This window comes from Ahaetulla prasina, chromosome 2 (assembly GCF_028640845.1).
Source record: "Ahaetulla prasina isolate Xishuangbanna chromosome 2, ASM2864084v1, whole genome shotgun sequence".
NCBI lineage: Eukaryota > Metazoa > Chordata > Lepidosauria > Squamata > Colubridae > Ahaetulla > Ahaetulla prasina.
In genome coordinates this window covers 227,108,313-227,130,518 of record NC_080540.1, presented here as the reverse complement: position 1 = coordinate 227,130,518, position 22,206 = coordinate 227,108,313, and the positions used below count along the sequence as shown (strand labels likewise).

Genomic DNA, 22,206 nt, shown 5'->3' with positions numbered 1-22,206 from the left:
AATTTGGGGTTGAAGAACATTTCCTTATAGCTTGCTTTGGTGGAAAAGTGTGAATTAGACTGAGTATTGGTCTCCTCAGGCCTTTTTTTATAAGAATTGTTTTCAGGACCACAGCTTATAATATAAATGTGGGTGGGTGTTTGGAATGTTTTGCTTTATTATGTATCTTCTCTTCAGATCAAGATTTATTTTAAGAACTTATTTTAAGAATTTATTTAACCACAGACTAAATTAGTATGTTAATATATAGAACTTGGGGGGGGAAATGAATTAAACATTGTTGGTTCTTTTTTTAAAAGAGGAAGCCCCCATCTGAAAGGAATACCATATTATAAGGAAGAACAATGCGCTCCATCATTAAATCTAGAGAAGAAACAAGTGCTAGATTTACAAGCAGCTATTACCAGGTACAGTGACTAATGACTTATATATTTAAATTCTTTATCAGAACAGCAAGAAATAAGGTGATTAATAATGCAGCATATAGTTTAATTAAGAATAGAAGTGAATAATATCACCTTAGAGTATCAATTTTCTTGACAATTCCTCAGAATCTTTAGTAAACCTTATCATCATCTGCTATCTAATTCTTTTAATCAAAAATACTACAGCTATCCCCACCAAACAATTTCTGAAAAAAAAAACTTACATATTGTTATTTATCAGTTTGACTGCCGTCTCATTCAGAAAGTGACTTACAGTGAATACAGAATAATATTAAAACGTGCTATTTATTTCTAGACATATCATTTATAATAATCTTTTTTATGGTTACATGTCTAATTCAAATGCAACTAATTTACTGATGAATAACATGAAATTTTATTTTAAAATGTGAATGATACAGTTTGATTTTTTTCATTGAAAATAACGTACAGAAGTTCACTCTCTGCAAACGATAAAAGATTGCAAAATAGCTTCCTTGAATAGTAGGTAGAGTCATATTTTAGTGGAATAGCATTGAATAGCAGTAATCATAAGTTAATAAAAACAATTTTTAAAAAGTCAACTTTTAGGATTTTTAAATTCCTACCATAAAATCATTTCTGCAGATGCACATGCCACAGCAGTGTAGCACTGTGTTATTGTAGAAGCATTTATTCCAATTTTTATTTTACTATTTATTAAAAATGTTTCTATACTACTCATTACAAATACATTGAAATGAACTATCATGTTCTACTATCAGTAACACTAATGATGAACAATCATCGCTTTATCAGAATTAAAGAAACTCAAAATGTCCCAATTAAATAAAAAATTAGAAACAAGAAAAAATGGCCATTTAATTTTGCTGAAAATAATTTCATAAATTCAGAGTGCTTTGAAAAACCATAAAAGCCAAATGGTCTGAAAATAGCCATTCTGAGTATATTTGAAACATACTGCACAACACATTCATTTTCAATACCTAGTGCAGAAAATTAATATTCATAACAAAGCTGGTCAGTTCCTTAATTTATTCCATTCTGTTTATTCTGTTCATAGTAATGCAATATTTTTCCTTAGTATTTTTTTTTTTACTTTGGAAACTCAGAATATATCAATTAATCCTCCAAATATCTGTGATCATTCTTGATATATTGAGGAGAATGTATGGGTGATAGCATTGGTGTTCATAGTCATACTGTAACTAGTTTGAGTATAAAATAGTTAAAATGGCAGTTGTTATGAGACTGATTGCCCAACCATCCCCAGACCCATGGATGCTACTGACTGGTTGTTAGTTAAATAAAAGGAAGGGTGTTCACAGATCTGTATCAATTGCTGAGAGCTCTAGTTTATCTACAAATAAGCATGGAATTGATCATTAACAGTCAGGATATCACTGATGCCAACAATACTTTTGTAGTCTACTGCTGGCTGTAGCTTGGAACAATATCACCACTTCTGTTTTGTCTTGTGCAATTTAGATTTTATAACAAACCATTACAAAAACAGTACCGAGTTTTGTTACCTTTCAAGCATCATAGCCCCATTTCATTTCAAGCATTTTAATAGTGCAACAAATTTCTATTTCAACATTCATGACATGGTTTTAGTTTAGAAAATATAAGTTAGTGAAATGCTTTTTAAATTCTAGCTAATTGTTGATTCTAGACAGAAATTTTACAACAAAAGGACACAAAGAAGAAAATAAGACTCATGAAACACTCACAATAACTCTGCCTCTGCCTCCCAGCACAAGCAAACAGTCTGCTTTAGTTTTGTTTTCAGCACAGCTTGATTAGCACAAGGAAAAAAAAATCTGCCTCCCAGCAATTTGCCTGCTTGCCGGAGGCCTGCGCAGCAATAGGCAATGGCAAATTTCTGCAGCCTAAAACAGTTGAGGGTTGGGAGGCTGATCCAACAGACAATCAACTGCTTGTGCTAATCAGGCTGTGATGAAGCTGAAATGGGGTGTTTGCAGTTTACTGCTTGCTGCAAGGAGGTAAATTGCTGGGAGGCAGAGGCCAAAGGGTAGGGCCAGTGAGCAGGCGGGGCTACATTCGGTGTATAAGATGCACCCAAATTTTCAACCTCTTTTAGGGGGGGAAAAGTGCATCTTATACTCTGAAAAATATGGTAATTTTGAATTAATTTTTTACTAAATCTTTTCAGCATGGCATTCCTGAAATAAGATCAATATATTTGGTGGATTGAAAAATGTCTCATCAATATTCAAAGAATCTAAAGAAAATTCTGAATTCACAAGAAATATAGATTCTGCAAGAGAGGATTTTTGAACTTCCAAATGTTATTTCATGATCGTGTGTGTGTGTGTGTGTGTGTGTGTGTGTGTGTGTGTGTGTGTGTGTGTGTGTGATACTATTTGGACAGATTCTGTATAGCTTTTCCTGCAGCAACACTGAGTGTCAGGACATTGATACTCTTAAAGCCTTTGCACTGTACAACTAATCCTCACTTATGAACCACAAAATCTGTCACTAAGCAGAGTGGTTAATTGAAATGGTACGTGACTGCACTGACTTACATGAGTTCTAGCAGTGGTTCTTAAGTGAAGCACTTAACAGGTTGTTAAGTGCAGTGTCATGTGACTGCAACTTGCAAGTTCCTGTGACTTCCCTGTTGATTTTGCTTGTTGCAAGGTGGCTGGGGAGGTTGCAAATAGCGATCACATGACCATAGGATGCCTCAACAATTGTAAATGTGCACGTTGTCAAGTGCCCAAATTGCAATCATGTGACTTTGGGGGAGCTGTGATGGCCACAACTTTGAGGACTGGTTTTGAGCCTCCTTTTTCAATGGCATCATATCTTTGATCAGTTTCTGAACAAGCTGTCACTTGTATATAGTCTGTACATGATTTCAATTGCCAATGCAGGTTTGAACCCCATTGAATTCCCACTGGCTACCTTTGTACACCAAAGAGGGCAAATTTGGTCTTGTAATGCCTCCTAGTGGTGACCAGTGTAACTGAAAACACAATATATACATTGTATAAAAATAGAACATTTTCCTTTTCCCTTAAAGTGGAGGGGATGGAAATCATGCAGAACCTTGTATGTGCAGGCATAAAATAATGTAATATTGCATCTCTCTCTACTTTGAAAGCTTAACAGAAGATGAACTGTATGTACCTTTTTGATTAATTTCAGATAGTTGGGAAGCTCTAAAGTAGCACCCAAATGTCTGTGTCGCTAGACACATATTTGTGTCTCCCAAATATTCTGCTTCTCTTAGCAGAATGCAGGGCTACTTTCAAAAGTTGTCCTTCCATCCCTATATCCAGCTCCAGAAAGTTGGAGAATTATTTAGAACAGATCTTGGAGGTGGTGGTAGTGTTGGCTTATGTCTACAAAAATATTGAAAAATTTAAAGAGGATTGATATATTGGTAAACTTGACATTTCTTTTGTATCAAATGTCTGATAAAACAATGTGTCTTGCTTGTAGTTTACAGTCCATGCTAGAGGATCTGATCATTGCTACGGCTGATGGTCTTCTACATCTTATTCATTGGGATGGTTTGACGAATGGAAGAAAAGCCATAAATCTCTGTACAGTACCATTTTCAGTGGATCTACATTCATCTAGAGGTATTTCTTATCTATCTATATATATAAAAGCGAAAAACCACTCATGCATCATCAAAAAGCTCCAGAACTGTAAAGCCTACAAACTTGAAGTTGCCACATAAATTCCTCTTGGCTTCTAGGTGCTCACTAAGAAAGGCTTTTTCAAAATGACCATCAGAGCATTAGTATTTCCTATATTATTATTAACACACTCTGATGCTAAGGAGTTCTTCTTCCCCCCCCCCCCAACCTAAAAAGAAATCTGTTCCAAATGCAAAACACAAGCAGAGGAATTTCAGTTTTACTTTCACAGCAGCAAGCAGCTTTAGTACAGAACAGTTGAGTTAAGCCAAGGCCAGGGTCCTTCCTTCTCCTTCTTCCTCACACAGCAAATACTGTTTCATTTTCCAAACAGTCTTCTGAGGCTAAGGAGTTCTACTCTCCCTCCCCACCTGAAAAGAATTCTGTTCCAAATGCAAAACACAAGCAGAGGAGAGGAGTTTCAATTTCAGTTTTACTTTCACAGCAGCAAGCAGGGGATAGGATAGGGGAGGCTTCTGTGGGGCAAGGCTGAGGGAGAGAAAGGGACAGGATAGGCGAGGCTTCTGTGGGGCAAGGCCGAGGGAGAGAAGGGGAGGAGAGGCCTATCGTAACTACTCATTAATTTTCAAGCTGTGTCGCTTTATCAAGCCCAATCATATAGTTTCGTAGAGGAGCACGGATATTCAGCTAGTTTCTTATATTACGTAGAAATAGAACTGATGAAGAGAGCTTACAATCTAATAATGGCAGCTTTTAATAACATTGTTCTTTACCAGGTTCTTTTTTGGGTTTTGAAAATGTATACATAAGAAATATGGAATACTGTGCTACTCTTGATGGATTTGCTGTAGTGTTTAATGATGGCAGAGTTGGTTTTATTACACCAATGTCAAGTGGATTCACAGCAGAGGTAAGATTTCATAGCAGTTCAATAGTTTGATTAGGTTTTCCAAGATATAGCAAATTATTTGGTCTTGTGTCGTAATTTTATTATTTGGTCCTGTTTAGTAATATTTGAGCTATGCCTGAGAGATTGTGAAAATATATATAGCCTTGTTTATTAGAAAATAGGGTTAATTTACAGAAATATTCTAAATAAAATAAGATTCACTTTTTTGCAGTTAAATATTAATATAAGATTACCCCTATAAAGAAAGGGTAAAATAGACAAGTAATATTTCTAGAATATCAGCTTGTTTCATAATCTCATAACAGCATTATTATATTCTGCTAATAAATTTCAGCTATACCATTTTTTTCTTGTTAATTTATTTACTTAAAATATGTTTTCCCTTGTGCATCTTTTATGCATTCTTTCTTTAATATTTAGCACTATATAAAACAAATATTTTAAAATGCATGATACTGTACTTATCAGCTTAAAATTTATCAATTTAAAAAGGGCATATAGATTATGCCTCATTTTAAGATGTAACACAATGTGGTGAAAGCTAAACAAATAACTTGGATGAAATATTCTTGCAGCAACTCCATGGTGTTTGGGCACAGGAAGTTTTTGATGGGACTTGTGTGGCTGTAAACAACAAGTACAGATTAATGGCATTTGGCTGTGCAAAGTAAGTTGAACATTTTAACTCAGAACTGGAATGTATTCTTTTTAAAATATCTGAGGGTAAAATTGTTACTGTGCTAAAATTACTGAATTCCTAATTATACCATTCTTTAGGACATTATCTTAGCTTTTAAATACAAATCGAAAGTTTCTCATATCATGTCTTGTAAATGAAGTTATGTAATTTAATTACTTAGGTAATTATTTAATAGGATTTGGTGGAAGTACATGTTTTTAAAATCTACTGTTTACTAAAGTTATATCATTGTGTGCACGTTTTATACATCAATTGTTGCTATAATGGTCAATGTTCACAAGTTGCCAAATCTTTTATGTTCATTGAGCAATATTGGATATTAAGGCCTGTACTCTATAACTTTGGTTTTAGAAAAAAGTCTCAAACCAGTAAGTGTATTTTTGCTATTGTTATATTTAAAAAATAGGCTTAAAGTGAATTTATTGTTGCTTCTTGTCAGGTCTGTTTGCCCAGACCAACCAGGATTAGTCTGCAAAAGGTGTGGTTAACCTTTATTTCCATTGTTTATTATGGAATTAAAGATAATCACCATCCTCATTCCTGCAGCTAAGGTTTGTGGTAAATAGCATTCAAAGTGGATTATCAGGCCATGTTTATATGCTTACGGCTGAAAAACAAAGGAGCAAAAGGCTTGCTTTGAACTGCTTTTCTTTTTCCTGTGGTAGAATGTTCAAAACATTTTAGAGTTGTGGTGTTGAAATATGGGACATTGTTTGGATGTTTGCAAGTTTTTTTGTACAATTTGCCTTCCTATAAGTTGATCATTATATGCCTTATATTCTGCACACATGTAGAACGTGTTTTCATCTTCTTTTGTCAGATATTTGAGGTGTGCTATCATATCCACTGCATTCTCCTCAAGACTAAATGTGCCAAATACCTTCACTCTCTTCATAAAGCTTAGTTTTTAGTGCATTAAGTACCTTCGTTGCCCTTTCTTAAACCTCTTCAAGTTTTCTGATTTTTTTCTTATAAGACTTGTATTCAAGGTATTCAAGATGAAATACCTGCCCCAAGATAAGAAGGCCATTTCCAATTATTGTAATATGAAATGGTATTGTGAAAATAATTTTACCAGACTATTAGATCATTCTGTTAGTATCTAAAAGATTCATTGCATTTCTAAGTTTTTTGCTGCATGGTATAAAAGTAGTGATCTTTGAGGTGAGTATCAGTACCAGTAGTTAATTTCTGCATTTTATATTCAGGGCTGAATTTGTGTGATTTTTATTATTATTTTAAATTTGGTTGTTATCTAGAAAAGTCTGTTTTGAAGGGGGGAAAGGTGGATATGAAGAAATAAATAAGAAAGCCAACCAATACCATGTTTCCCCGAAAATATTTTATCTTATATAATATCTTATTTTCTTTTGACACCCCCCCCCCCGAAAAGAAGCTAGGGCTTCTTTTCAGGTGGGTATAATTATTGACTCACCTCGCCGCCAAGCACGGACAGCCCCGCCCAGTAGGAGCCCGCTGCCGGCCCACTTCTGCGGCCGCTTGCCACTGCCTGCACACGTCAACCCCAATCTCCATTTCGCTGTCAGAGCCTTCTGGAAAGGTCTCTGTAGCCAATAAAAGAGCTCCAGATCGATCCAAAGCTCTTTTACAGAGGGCTTTCTGGAAGGCACCTGAAGGCAAAACGGAAACCGAAGGTGCCACGTGCATCAATCCGGAGCCATTTCTCATCTGCAGAAAACTTTCCGGAAGGCTCTGAGGGTGAAATGGAGGCCGGGGGTGGGGGTATGCATGTGAGCAGTGGCAAGTGGCCACAGGAGAAGTGGGCGTGCAAGGTGAGGCATGTGTCTGGGTGTGTGAGGCCTGGTAAGTAGGGCAGTTTCACCACCACCCCCATCCCTACCACAGCTTAATTTTTATCTGTGCACCTAACCCCACTCTCTGCACCCTGGGGTGGGTGGGGTCTTAATTAGGGCTAATTTTAAGATTAGGCCTTAATTTTAGCACATACATTCAAACACATGAAAGGGCTTCTTTTCAGGGGGGATCATATTTTTGGGGAAACGATACTGTGCATATTTATCTACTACAGGGGTGTCAGACTTGATTTCATTGAGGGGCCGCATCAGGGTTGTGTTTGACATCAGGGGGCCATAGCCGGGATGGCTGTGGGCAGTTCAACATCACAAGGGGATGCCTGTGGTGGCCTGAGCGCTCTGCCAGGGAAATGGGCTCCTGAGCTCCTTTTTTGGCTGCAATGGCCTCCTGCAACCCTCTGCCAGCAAAAACAGAGTTTATGAGGGCTGCCTGCAGCCCTCCCGAGCTCTGTTTTTTGCTGGCGGAGGCAATGCGGGCCAGTCCTTCGGTGTTTCCAGGGCAGCCCCGCAGGTCAGATCCAGCTCCCGGCCTTGAGTTTGAGACTCCTGATCTAGTAGATCCCAGTGGATTCAGTTGGGTGCAGGATATTCATGTAGCACCCACCAGCAGTTCTTTCACGAAGTCATCTTAAATCTAGAATTGGTTTAAGAAGATCTGCAGATGCTACATTCATGCCCAAGTCATCTTTTGTTCCTTGAATCAAGCTCTCTGCACAGTCCTAATATAATTGTAACATCTGTTTCCCTCTGACACTAATGAGGTACAGGTAGTCCTTGCCTTACAACAGTTCGTTTAGTGACTATTCAAAGATGCAATGGCAGTGAAAAAAGTGACATGATCCTTTTTCATAGTTATGACCTTTCTAGCAACCCCATGATCATGTGATCAAAATTCAGGTGCTTGGCAACTGGTCTATATTTATGACTTGCTGTTTCCCAAGGTCATGTGATCACCTTTTGCGACCTTCTGACAAGCAAAGAAGCCAGATTCACTTAACTGCTGGGTTACTAACTTATCAACTGCAGTGATTCACTTAACAACTCAGGCAAGAAAGGTCATAAAATGGGACAAAATTCATTTAGCAAATGTAACAATATCACGTAACAACAGAAATTTTTGGCTCAATTGTGGTTGTACATCAAGGACTACCTGTATTTGAATTAATTATATGAAGTGAACTTATTGTTTACATTCACATTTTCATCGGATCAGCTTAATTTTAAAATTCATATTTCAGAATTGTTTGTCTTTTTTTTCTTTTCTAGTGGTTCTGTGCAAGTGTATACAATAGATCATTCCACAGGGGCCATGCAGCTATCTCACAAACTGGAACTAACACCCAAGCAATATCCTGGTAAGCCCAATTATATTAATGTTCAGATTGGATTGCTTATCATCTTTTTGATGATATCCCTCCTTGATTAATTTATAACAAGTAAACAGTTTGGCATACAATGACAGTACAAAAGGCTGAGCTACCTATCCAATCATCTATATCTATGCACATTCAATTATGCATATCCTGTACAGTTCTGGGGGCAGACAATGTATGTCTGACAAAAACTTAAAATATCATTATTATTACCCATCATACAGTACAATCAGGCTGGCTATGTTGTGCTCATGGCTGTACCAGCTCCGTAAAGACAGTTATTTCTTTCTTTTAAGGAGGAGTCAACAGCTGTTTGTTAACAGTAACAGAACTAGCAGATGTGAGCTGAAAAGAAATCTAAAAAAATTCTAGAGGTTGGGAAAGAGCTTTTTGCCATAATTCTTTTTTTTTTTAATCTACTGGTCGTAATGGTTTTGCAACCCAGGACGTTCTACTAGTTACCCAACATAAACACATTGTTTGCTTAGTCACACAAAGAGAAATCGAGTGCTTAGTTACCAGGAAAAAAGGTTCCCTTTGCACCAACATTTTTACATCTAACACATAGTTTAGAAAGTTATAAATCTTGCTTTGTATTTCTGGGTATTGTGCTCTGAGTACAGGCTTGTTAGAGAAATATAGAGAAATTGCTTGTAAACAGTTATAAGGTTCATTTACGCTGTTCCAATGTTTTTTACTAGCTTGGAAAGAATTGTGGCAGGGCTCCAAAGATCTATGACAACTGAGCTAAGAGCTCCAGTAAAGTTTTCCATATCCTTAAGCAAGAATAATTTATACAGAGAAAAGAGGGAGGGAAGAATGTAGATATGCATTTTCTGTTCATCCTGATGACTGCTTATTCTGTTTTCGTGCATTTGTATGTATCTCATGAGGAGGATAAAATGAGGAGGATAAAATTGCATCCTGTTAGGATTAATATTTTGAGGGTATTACCTATCCCATAGAGCCAATATACTACATCTTCCCTTCACCTTGCAGCTAAGTCTCTCTTTCTCATCCCAGAAGAATAGCAATTGTGGAATTGAATTGAATCCCTTGTTTTTTGAATTTTCAGAAAAAAAGTAGGAGTTAAATATATTAAACACTATTCAACTACTGCCCATCTTTAAAATAGTTAAAAATATTAAAAACAGGTTTTTAAAATCTGCTGACAATTTTTGTATTTCAATAGATATTTGGAACAAAACAGGAGCTGTTAAACTCATCAGATGGTCTCCAGATAATTGTGTTGTTATGGTGACCTGGGAATGTGGAGGCCTGTCTTTATGGAGTGTATTTGGAGCCCAGCTTATTTGTACTCTAGGAGGTGACTTTATGTAAGTAACTTGTGCTTATTTGCTAGGCAAAGCTTTTAAAAGTATTTTTCTTTGCTTAATTATTTAATATCTCATACTGTATTTATTATCGACTGAATTAGTAAAAAGGAAAATGCTGAAAAGCAAAATGCTCATTTTTTCCTAAACAATATTTTAGTAAGTGAAATGTTAACAACATGCCAATGAGAGGCTTTATCTGTAGCTGCAAAATCAGTTCAGTCTCTGTTGTACAAAATATAGATCTATGTTTTTATTTGCTACGTTTTATTTGTACCTTCTAAATTCAGAGCTATTTTTAATAGCTACAGAAGAGCTTCCTTCTTTCCTCTGTTTATTAGATTTGACAAAGTTGATTAAACTGATCTGATAAAGGGGTGAAATGCTACTGGTTCAGACTGGTTCACCCGAAGCGGTAGTAATAAAAGCTGCTGGTTCAGGTAAACCAGTAGTAAAAAAAAATGCTACTGGTTAGGGTGAACTTGTATTTCTGATGATCAGCTGTGTTGCATGATTTATATTCGCAGGAAATCCTGCTTTCTAGTGAATCTAAATCACGCGACACAGCTGTCCCCCTGCCCCCGCTGTTCTACTTACCTTAGAAAGGGCTTCCTAATCTTCCTTTTTCAGCACTGCATGGTAGTGCCTGTGGTGCGCATGTGCCCAAAACACGCATTTGGCACGCACTGCTCATACGCACGTAAAGCAAACCAGTAGCAAACTTCAGAGCATTTCACCCCTGATCTGATGTGATACTTTTAAATTAGTAGAAAAGTACAAATGATACTAAAGATCGCTAGAATAGGGGTTGGGCAAATATTTATATCTCATACCTATTTTTCTTGGCTATTTAGGTTTAATATATCAAGGATGAAAAGGCGGGACTTGGGAATAGGAAATTAAAAATGTCTCTCTATTAGTATGTATTTAGTGAATTGAAACACAAAGTCTCTTTAATATCCAATATGTAATATTTTGTTTATGCTATTCATTTTAGTCATCGAACTGATGGTACTAAAAAGGACCCTCTAAAGATCAGCTCTATGGTGAGCATCATTTATTATTACTTTACTAGTCTCTTTTTCTTTTTTTTCTTTTTTTTTCCAATTTTTTTTTATTTTCCATAATTCCAATGATTTGACCAGTGTACAATACAATCACTTATCCGACCATCAATTCTATATACAAATTATGCTCAATCGGGCCTGCTCAGCTGCCACACCCTTCCCCAATCCTTTCTACCCTTCTCTACCATCTTCTACTTTCCCCAACCTTCCTCCTCCTCACTTTCCTACTTCCTCTCCTCCTTCCCACTTCCATCCTTTCTAACCCTCTCTCTTCCCCTCCTTCTTCTCCTCCTACCCTCTCTTCCCCCTTCCTTCTTTCCTACCTACCTACCTACATTCTTCCTTCTTTCTGCTCCTCTCTCCCTACCCTTTCCCTTCTGGAGTGTTTGCTGAGCAGCCCCGACCTTACACCATTCCAAATTATTTGATTCTACAATTGTTCCTGTACAATGGCAATCAATCAATTTCTAATCTTCCCCCTTCCCCACCCCCCAGACTTCCCAGAACAGAATACAGGGTATATAGTATCTAACAAACATAATCTAAAATAAAACATAAAACATAATCCTCAATCATTTCACACCTTCACACTATCATTTCCCTTCTTTCTTAAACATACTAATACAAAACAAATCCTAACTTCACTCAAAAACTAATTGGTATTTTTTAGTCTGATACTTATTTTGAATATAATCAATCCACTTTCTCCATTCCAAAATATATTTTTCTTGTGTATAGTCTTTCAAATAGGCAGAAATTTTTGCCATTTCTGCTAGATTTGTTACTTTACTAATCCATTCTCCAATTGTAGGTAAGTCTTCTTTCTTCCAATATTGTGCAATCAATAGTCTCGCAGCAGTTATTAAATTCAAAATCAGTTTAGTCTCTATAACAGTACAGTCTGGAATAATTCCTAATAAAAAGAACTGTGGAGCAAACTTAATCTTCTTTTTCGAAATGTTCTGCATCATCCACCATATTTTAATCCAAAAAGCTTTAACTTTTTTGCAGGTCCACCATATATGATAATAAGTAGCATCTTCACAATCACATCTCCAACATTTTGCTTTCACATTTGGATACATACACAACAATTTTTTCAGATCTAAATGCCATCTATAAAACATTTTGTAAAAAATTTCTCTTAAATTTTGTGCTTGTGTAAATTTAACATTCCTCACCCAATTTTTTTCCCATGTTTCTAACATTATAGGTTGTTGAAAATTTTGTGCCCATCTTACCATACAATCTTTGACCAAACATTAGTAGTATTTGCTAGAATACTATCGGTATCAAGACATATTCCAGTTCCTATCAACTGAATGGTCTTGTTATTCTGACAGAAGGAGCAACATATTGTGATTTTCTAAGATCCGTCCCTGGCAGGGAATATAATTTGCTTATGAACCTCAATATTTTTCTTTGTGTAAATTAACTAAATTTAATTTAATAAGTAGCCTGAAAATATCTGGATTGTAATATTAATGCAGAAAGAGGCTTAAATTGAGTGGATAAGTCCAGAACAAGGCTGACCTTTGGATAGAGATTTTATTTGTGGTTTCTCTTAGCACACATGGCTGTAAAAGGTATATAAAATTGTGAAAATATCTGTAAATGGTGAGAAAGGGATATAAAGGAGGAGAATTGTGCTTTTCGTAAGTGATGTCAGCTTGATATTAGGCATTCTTTGAGTAGAAAAATTCTAGACAGTATTTCTCTATTCCAATCTTAGTTTTTTTTTAAAATGATATAGTCTATTTATTTATTTTTTCTTCTTAGAGTTGGGGATCCGAAGGTTATCATCTATGGGTGATCGATGCAAATAACTCTGGGAATTCAGTGACCGAGAGCAAAAACAAAGGGCAACATTTTGGTATTTTGCTATTTCAATTCATCAAAAGTGCACTCGCAGTTAATCCTTGCATAGTAAGTGTTCAAGTTTGATGATTTGTTGTAGTGCTAGGTTACTTCTATTATATTTTTTGTCAAAGCATTGCCTAATTTGAATTATATTAAATATTAAATCTTTTTAAAGAAAATGTAAATAAACAGTATATAATAATGCTGCTGTGCAAACTTTATTTGAAACATGAATGTGCCACCACTCTTAAATAATCGTTTCCCTATTTTATTTGGTTTTCTTATTTTATTTGAAATCTTATTTATGTTACTACTGTTCACTGCCTGAAGTACTTGTTTCTTTGTTTATTCACAGAGCAGCCAGGAGCAGGTCCTCCTTCAGGGAGAAGATCGCTTATACTTGAACTGTGGAGATGTAGTGCAAGCTCAGACTCCTAGAAGTTCCTCAGCACATGCTGAACATAAGACTGTCAGAGAAAGAGGCCAATTTTCATATGAGAGCTTAGATTCTCAGGGTTTAAGCACTTTATTAGGGCACAGGCATTGGCATGTTGTACAGGTAACTTCCTCTCTTGGCACTTGACTGCTTTCCTTTTTGCATCTTATTTTTTGAACGCCTGTCAGCTTGTGCTGTGGAAGAAGACCAGATTAAAAACTAGTGACTTCCTAAGACTACATGTTAAACTGCTTTGACTTTCTCATATAAGAAACATATCCTTAGTTCTATAATCTCTATTGTCTATTAGGATCAAAATATCTTTACTGTTAAAACTTTCTAACTGAACCTTTTTACTAATGTTCCTGATAGACTACGCATACATGCCGATAAATATACCTATGTCAATAAATATATAAAATATACATGCAAATAAAGAATGCTGAATATCTACCATAGAGATACCCAGAGATGATCTACTGAAAATGTGAATAAATATTTGCAGGTGTAATCATGTAATATTTTATCTATTGATTTTGATGAAATGTGGTAATTGTAATAAATTTTCGTAATGCTTTTTTTCCCTTCTTTTAAAGATTCACAATATATATTTAGAGGTCAACTGGCCCATAAGGGTAAGTTGCTTTAAAACGTGAATACTTTACAATTTTGATTGTATTGAGATAGAAATCTCACTTTTTATAGAAATGAATTGGATGGGGCAGCTTGTATTAGAAATCATTATTAATGAACTAGGGCAAATAGTATAATTCTTCTGTTAATAAGGATCTGACAAGATGCATTTGTTTTTTTCATAAACAGTTTTCAGCCATTGATAAGATGGGGCAGAATGTAGCTGTAGTTGGCAAATTTGGCTTTGCACATTGTTCTCTGCTTTCCAAAAAATGGAAACTGTTTGGCAACATTACCCAGGTGAGTGGCTGATTATAAATGAATTAGTGGAGAAAGAAACATTACAGTCTAAAAATGTTACCAATTTATAGAACATCATTGAGGTTTATAGTCTGCTTGCTAATCTGTTGTGTGTAAAGTATGTAATGTAATGTATATAAAATATGTATGTATTAAACAATAGACATTTACATTAAGGCTCACAGAAATACTTTCTTGTGTCAGTGTTCAATGATGAAGATGACATTTTATATTTTAGGAGAAAGGAGGAAAGCATCTTGTAAAATTTTATCATTCCAGTAATTAAAGGATTTCTTACAATTTCGCTAAGAAATAGAACTGTTGGCTAATAGCTATTCTGGCAGAATTCATTTTGGAGAAGAGGCAGGCCATATTGTTTCCGTTGTTTATTAATTTTGTGAATGGAGGAGGTGGATTATAATAAGGGTAGGGGGAGAAGGCAGGCCATGGGTATCTTTGTCCCCAAAACAGCTTAACTGGATTCTTTCTTCTGCCAAAGGCAGCTACAACAAGTAGCTCTGTAGGAAGGATCCTGGAAGTTTTCTGTTTTTTTACATTGTATATTAGCTGGTTGGGAGATGTGTTGTTTTGAAATGTGGGTTCTAAATAATGTAATAAATTAAAAAAACTGAGGGAATTGGGAAGGAAAACAATAAGTAAAAAAAGGCCAACAGAGTTATAGGCTGCATAAACAGAGGGATAGAATCAAGATTACGTTAATACCACTTTATAATGCCTTGGTAAGGCCACACTTGGAATACTGCATCCAATTTTGGTCACCATGATGTAAAAAAGATGTTGAGACTCTAGAAAGACTGCAGAGAAGAGCAACAAAGATGATTAGGGACTCAAGGATAAAACATATAAAGAACGGTTGCTGGAACTGGATATGTCTAGTCTTTTGAAAAGAAGGACTAGGGGTGACATGATAGCAGTGTTCCAATATTTCAGGGGTTGCCAAAAGAAGAGGGAGTCAAACTATTCTCCAAAGCACCTGAGGGTAGAACAAGAAGCAATGCAATGGATAGAAGCTAATCATGGAGAGAAGCAACTTAGAACTAAGGAGAAATTTCCTGACAATTAGAACAATTAATCAGTGGAACAACTTGCCTCAGAAATTGTGAATGCTCCAACACTGGAAGTTTTTAAGAAGAGATTAGATAGCCATTTGTCTGAAGTGGTGTAGGGTTTCCTGCCTAAGCAGGGGGTTGGACTAGAAGGCCTCCAAGGTCACTTCCAACTCTGTTATTCTATAAAACTTATTCTACTTCTAATTTCATGCTCAGATTTTTAAAACTTAAAACCTCAACTTGAAGGAATATTGGTGGTGGTGGTGGGAGAAGCGGTAGATCCAATTTGTGCATGTGTCACTTAGGTAAAATTAACTCCCTCATTCAGCCAGCCACTCCAAGGAAATTCTTTCTGGAGATTAAAGACAATAGCATTGCTTTCAATAGCAAGGGAGGTATGCAGAATATTTAAAATGTGAAAACAACTTGTTCTGAGCACTAAACAGCTGTTTTCAATAGCAAATGAGCCTTTTTCAGTGCCATTCAGACTTTACCAAAACCATAAAAAAATTCCAGCAAGTTCAGAACAGCATTAAAACATTTCCTGTGGGATCAGATCAGTCCCCTCAAGCTTGACACAGTTCTTAATGGCATTTCTGGCTCAATTTTTTTTCTAGTAGGATAGCATGTTTCTTTGTGCTATCTTCTTAAGATCAATCCTTAATGATTATATAGTGATGTCAAAGCTCTTACCTGCAGCTCTTATAAATTGTATAAATATAACATTTAGAATTGACTTCTAGAATACTCAGGGCCAAGGAAGAGTTAATAAAATTAATATTCTAATGTTTATTCATAAATGTTATTAGCAATATTAGTAACATATTTTTATTATATAATTGTATTAGCCTTGATTATATTAGCCTTGATCGATAAGCTGTTGGGGTAGGTGGATTATTAAAAAGTTGAATAATTCTAGCTTTCCACTTAATTTTAGGAACAAAATATGACTGTTACTGGAGGCTTAGCATGGTGGAATGATTTCATTGTCATTGCATGTTACAACTTAAGTGACCGCCAGGAAGAGGTAAGGCAGACCTTGAATAAAAAAGACTGAAATTCTCCTGTTGGTGCACTTTTATGGCAACATTAAATAGAAATCTGCCTGTTATATTAGAAACTTTATTGCCTGCATAGCAATAACAATTACAAATAAGAACAATAACCATTCGTTATTTTCATTTTTCTTTCTATTCTCCGAAAGTATTAGGATTAAAATTAATATTCCTCAAAATTCTGATTTTTGTAAATCAGGTTTTTTTTTAATTGCAGATGATATTATCTTATTGAGATAAGGAATGCCCAGTGATATTTTTCAAACAAAACCAAAAGGAGAAAGTAGACTCTTTCTAAAACTCCAAGGACATTTTATGGCAGGCTATATTGGGATATACTTGGGATAGAGAAATTCCTCAATTTTTTTTTTTGTTTCAAGTTTTTTATTTTATTTTACACATACATAACAATGCGTGAACAGGGTGTTATACATTTTAATGCAGATAAAATTAGTAATATTAATCATAATTGTTACATTTATCCAGCTTACATATTTCTAATAATAGTACACATTTATATTAAATTAGTCTTTCATTATTAAATTAGTCCATGTTTCAGTATATTGTTCTAATGCCAATCACCATTTTATTTAAACATACATAATAATACCACCATTCAATTTCTAAAATTCCCTCTTGTTATTGCTTTCATTTTATTATGTTAAATGTGTATACAAATATTCCCTCTTTCTCTTATTTCTGTCTCTATTCTAACTTTTAGTCATATCACCCTTATATTAAAAGACGTTTTCTTTCTATCCAACATCTCTCACCTATTTTGATGCTTTGAATCCTGTTCATTTTTAACTTATCTCCCATATTTCACTCTTTGCATCTTTTTGTATTAAGGTACAATTATTTATTATTTCATTTCAATGTTTCAATACACAGTTCTAATATCAATCACAATATTATTTAAACATATATAGGAAAAGGATAGTGAATGAAGAGTATTTAGTATCACAACAAAGATGAAAAATCCATTCCGTGAAAAATCTTCTACCAGTAGTTAGGTGTAGATCAGCCAGGTTGCCTTATTATAAGTTCCTCATGAAAGGAGGAGTCTTGAAAATTAGTTTAAATTCTACTTATAAGTTTGTGATCAAAAGTATTCATTATTCTTTCAGCTAAGAGTATATTTACGAACAGCCAATCTGGACAATGCATTTGCTCATATCACCAAAGTGCAGGCAGAAACTTTATTGCTCAGCGTCTTTCGGGACATCATAATTTTGTTCAGAGCAGACTGTTCTATTTGCCTTTATAGTATTAAAAGAAAGTCTGATGGGTGAGTATACTTCAAATATGTTATTGCATAATTCATTTTATTTTACTTATATTTTAAAGTATGAGTGAGGGACAGGGTGGGTTCCACTTACCTTTACTACCGGTTCTCAATGGAAGCGCACTTCTGCATATGCGCAGATCGGCCGTGATGACATCCGGCTGGGTGGGAGGAGCCTCCCACCGCCATTCGCAAGAACCGGACCAAATCAGGAACAACCCACCACTGGTGAGGGAGAAGGAAGCCTTTGGTGAAAATCTCTTAAATCAGATTTGAGTGGTGTTCTTTTTGCTCTTGTTCATTCTGATGTGGCCTTCTTGTAAATACTAACACAGAGTTCAGTATTACAGGCATTAAGTCATGTTTAGCTCAGCAGGTACTTTATGTTAGGGAATTCAACAAAGCTAACCTTAATAATGAAAAATATTTTCCTTAACCAATAACATTAGAAAATTGCCAAAGGAACATATAGTTAATAATTCAATATACAGTATAGCCTATTGTAATCTGACTTACTTTTCAATGCTGTTTGCTTTATTTGTTACATGGAATATTTGCAATATCTTGATCTTGTCAGGATTGTTGTATTATCTGAAAATTATTATCATACTGATAGACAAAGATGTTAGAATACCTCACAGATGTTTATTTGGGGCTAATAGGAGACTGACCACTGGACTTTTCTTTGTCTTTCAGCCCTAATCCCACTACAAATATTCAGGTTCTGCAAGAGGTTTCTATGTCACGTTATATTCCTCACCCGTTCCTTGTTGTGTCCGTTACTTTAACATCAGTAAGAACAGAGACAGGTATCAGCTTGAAAATGCCACAGCAGGTATCTACAAGGTTTTTAAAATTTATTTTAAAGCTATAAAAAACAGTATATATAAGACAACACCATCCCTCATTAAATCTCCCCAATTGTTGGGGCAAGATATATGAGAGGACGTGGTTGATAAATTGATAAATCATGGAGTTTTAGGTTAAAGACAAGAGAAAAATGCATATGTTTGAACTAACATTGATTATCCTAATGTACATAATATCTTTATGAAGGAATGATTTGGATTTGCTGCTGTTTCTGCAGCTTCCTGTAGGTTTTTGGTTTTTTTAAAGCTGATGTTACTAAGAAATTGCTGTTGTTTTGAATGAGAGTTTACTTGAAAAACTTTTGAGGATTCAGTATGGCTCTATGATGTTCAACATCAAAAATGAAATAGGGGATATAATGTTATCAGTCTGCTGAATGACAGTCTTCTTTACTTTTCAAAGAAGGCAGTTGGGTCATTAGCTTTTTGTTTATGACCAGTGTGAATTGAATGATATTGAATAGTATGCTTTTATAAACATAGTGCTGATAATGATGTGTTTGAACTTTCAGAAAAATAGATTCTGCAAAATTGAAAAGGAATAATAAATGTTTATTTTTCTTTAAGGCCTGTGAAGCAGAGAGCATTATGTTAAATTTAGCAGGACAGTTAATCATGGTACAGAGAGATCGATCAGGTCCTCAGATACGAGAAAAGGAGAGTAGTCCCAACCAAAGGAAACTTGTGAGTTAATTTACAGAAAAATCTCAATGAAAGGAATGCACATTGTGAATTAATCTGAATGTGTAATACTTTGTTGATCTTACATTAAAGCAAGCATTCTTTGTTAAGAAATGATTAACTTTTCTGAATTCTTGTAACATTGTTTTTCTGTAACAGGCTTTTCTTTAGATGCAAATTAGAATTAGTTTCAATTATTTCAATTATTATTTTCAAATAGCACTTGCTTACCCAACATTGTATGATAGTGACTAATCTACAAGGCTGTTTTCAGACTCAGCTAACAATGTGAACTCTAGTAATATCTTAATAAATATAGCAGGGACTTAATAAATATAGCAGGGACAAAATAAGGGATTTAATATCAGTAACAAATATAGGCAGTACTGTAACTTTAGATTATTTTTAAAGGAACTCTTCCTTCATTTCTGTACTTTGATAACCCGTTTATGTTAATACAGAGTGAAGAAAAACAGATAAGCTGTATTGCTGATTATTTAAAAATATGGGAAAATACTTTGTAGTAACAGGATAATATGAAGAAAATTATGGATTTTAGAGAGAGTTACATTAATTTAGTAAACTAACATGATCATGCTTATATTAAGGAAGAATGAGATGTCAGCAGAATTAATGTTTCTGTGTTGCCATATATGACTTGATGAACAACTTGTATAAAGGGAGAAAAGAAAATAGCCTAATTAGTATTATTCCTATGTTCTCAGCTGCCATTCTGTGCTCCTGTTGTACTTGCCCAGTCTGTAGAAAATGTTTGGACGACATGCCGTTCTAACAGACAGAAACGGCACTTATTGGAGGCTCTGTGGCTCAGCTGCGGGGGATCAGGTATGAAGGTCTGGCTTCCTTTGTTTCCCAGGGACCATCGCAAACCACATTCCTTTCTTTCAAGACGGATCATGCTGCCTTTCCACATTAACATCTACCCCTTGGCTGTTTTGTTTGAAGATGCCTTGGTTCTTGGTGCTGTCAATGACACCGTGCTTTATGACTGTTTATACACTCACAGCAGTGCTGTTGAACATTTAGAGGTCCTCTTCCCCTTCTGTATTGTTGAGAGAACATCTCAGATCTACCTCCATCACATTTTACGCCAGCTTTTAGTGAGGAACCTAGGCGAACAAGCCTTGCTTTTGGCTCACTCTTGTGCCGCATTACCATATTTTCCTCATGTACTAGAACTGATGCTCCATGAAGTGCTGGAAGAAGAAGCTACCTCGCGGGATCCCATTCCCGATCCTCTCCTTCCCACTGTGGCTAAATTTATTACAGAGTTCCCCCTCTTCCTACAGACTGTTGTTCATTGTGCTAGAAAAACAGAATACGCCCTGTGGAATTATCTCTTTGCTGCTGTTGGAAATCCAAAAGACTTGTTTGAAGAGTGCTTAATGGCCCAGGATTTGGACACAGCCGCATCTTACCTTATTATTCTGCAGGTAATTATATTCACTTATTTTATTCAGAAAAGTGATATGGTGTACTAAGCACACAACCCAAAGAACACCAGCATCTTATTTTGATAGAGCTTTGTCTCTTACAAGTATATATTTATTAAATAAGGACGGAAATAAAAAAATAAGAGAGAGATGCTAATTATCTTTGGGAAAGAAATTGTCTACTATGCAGTCATCTGTGTAAGTATAGAGGAGCTGATTGATATAATAGGTGCCTCTAGTCTAGGCCATTTTCAGTTAGCAGTCTTATAGTAAAATCATGGGCCATGATTATTGGACTCGGACAATGAAATCAAGGGCGTGAAGTTTGATGCATGTGTTTATCTGCAGCCTTTGCTGTTTGCTTATTGATGTGCTAAATAAAAAGAATCAGTGCCTTCTGTGTAAAAAGTGTTTTATATTGGTTCCAGAATATGGAAGTTCCAGCAGTTAGTAGGCAGCATGCAACTCTGCTATTCAATACAGCTTTGGAGAAAGGAAAGTGGGATCTTTGTCGGCACATGATCAGATTTCTGAAAGCCATTGGCTCTGGCGAATCGGAAACCCCTCCTGCTACACCAACAACTCAGGTTTGAAAGGCACACGATTGCTCTATCATAAATGTCTTTGACACTAATCCAGATGTAATTTGGGGGGGGGGAGGGGAAATGTTCAAGTCACTTGTGGAACTTGCTAACTGTCCAGTTATCCTATCAGATATTTTCCTTAATAAATGGATTTTAATGATACACTAAACCATAGTCCTTTTTATTAAGGAACGACTGTATGTGAACATGATTATTTGATGGTTAAGAGTAACTAGAACTTGCAACCTGTATTTGGCATCTTAAGCAAAGGATCTGCCTAGCTTTGCTTGTGTATAATGTCACAAGACTTGTTTTATGTGTTATTCTGGGAACAGGAGTGTGGTAAAAGTATTATAAATCAAAACGACTCAGCAGTCCGTATTGTACTACTGCTTTTGCCATTTCAAATTTGTTGCTTTCAAATTCCTTGAAGTTGGGTAGTTGGGTATTTTGATCAAGGGAATAGGGGAAAAGAGTCATACTTTCGGAATTACAGCATAACATTCGCACTTAGCAGAACCACTATTTGCTTATAGTAGTACTTCTGTACTACTGTATAGTAGTACAGATATCTGCAATCTGCAAGATGTCCAAGCTAGGCCTATGCTGTTTTGGTAGCAGATGGCAAGATATCTGGACAAAGGCTTTCTTCTCTTAAGCTAAGGGTTTTTGATCCTAAAAGTTATAGACCTTTTTTGAA

At 35.6% G+C, this 22,206-nt stretch overlaps 1 protein-coding gene across 1 annotated transcript in view; it reads left to right on the top strand.

The window, feature by feature from the left end:
* The window catches only part of RIC1 (RIC1 homolog, RAB6A GEF complex partner 1), a 51,956-nt gene that overhangs the window by 23,493 nt on the left and 6,257 nt on the right, over positions 1-22,206 (top strand). Inside the window, exons 4-20 of the mRNA XM_058166191.1 lie at positions 300-407; positions 3,897-4,039; positions 4,837-4,970; positions 5,546-5,637; positions 8,772-8,860; positions 10,071-10,215; positions 11,210-11,258; positions 13,059-13,205; positions 13,495-13,698; positions 14,172-14,210; positions 14,398-14,508; positions 16,516-16,605; positions 17,761-17,921; positions 18,615-18,753; positions 19,355-19,471; positions 20,194-20,922; positions 21,351-21,509. Coding sequence (XP_058022174.1) covers positions 300-407; positions 3,897-4,039; positions 4,837-4,970; positions 5,546-5,637; positions 8,772-8,860; positions 10,071-10,215; positions 11,210-11,258; positions 13,059-13,205; positions 13,495-13,698; positions 14,172-14,210; positions 14,398-14,508; positions 16,516-16,605; positions 17,761-17,921; positions 18,615-18,753; positions 19,355-19,471; positions 20,194-20,922; positions 21,351-21,509 — 2,656 coding nt within the window. The remainder of the gene's footprint in view (positions 1-299; positions 408-3,896; positions 4,040-4,836; positions 4,971-5,545; positions 5,638-8,771; positions 8,861-10,070; positions 10,216-11,209; positions 11,259-13,058; positions 13,206-13,494; positions 13,699-14,171; positions 14,211-14,397; positions 14,509-16,515; positions 16,606-17,760; positions 17,922-18,614; positions 18,754-19,354; positions 19,472-20,193; positions 20,923-21,350; positions 21,510-22,206) is intronic.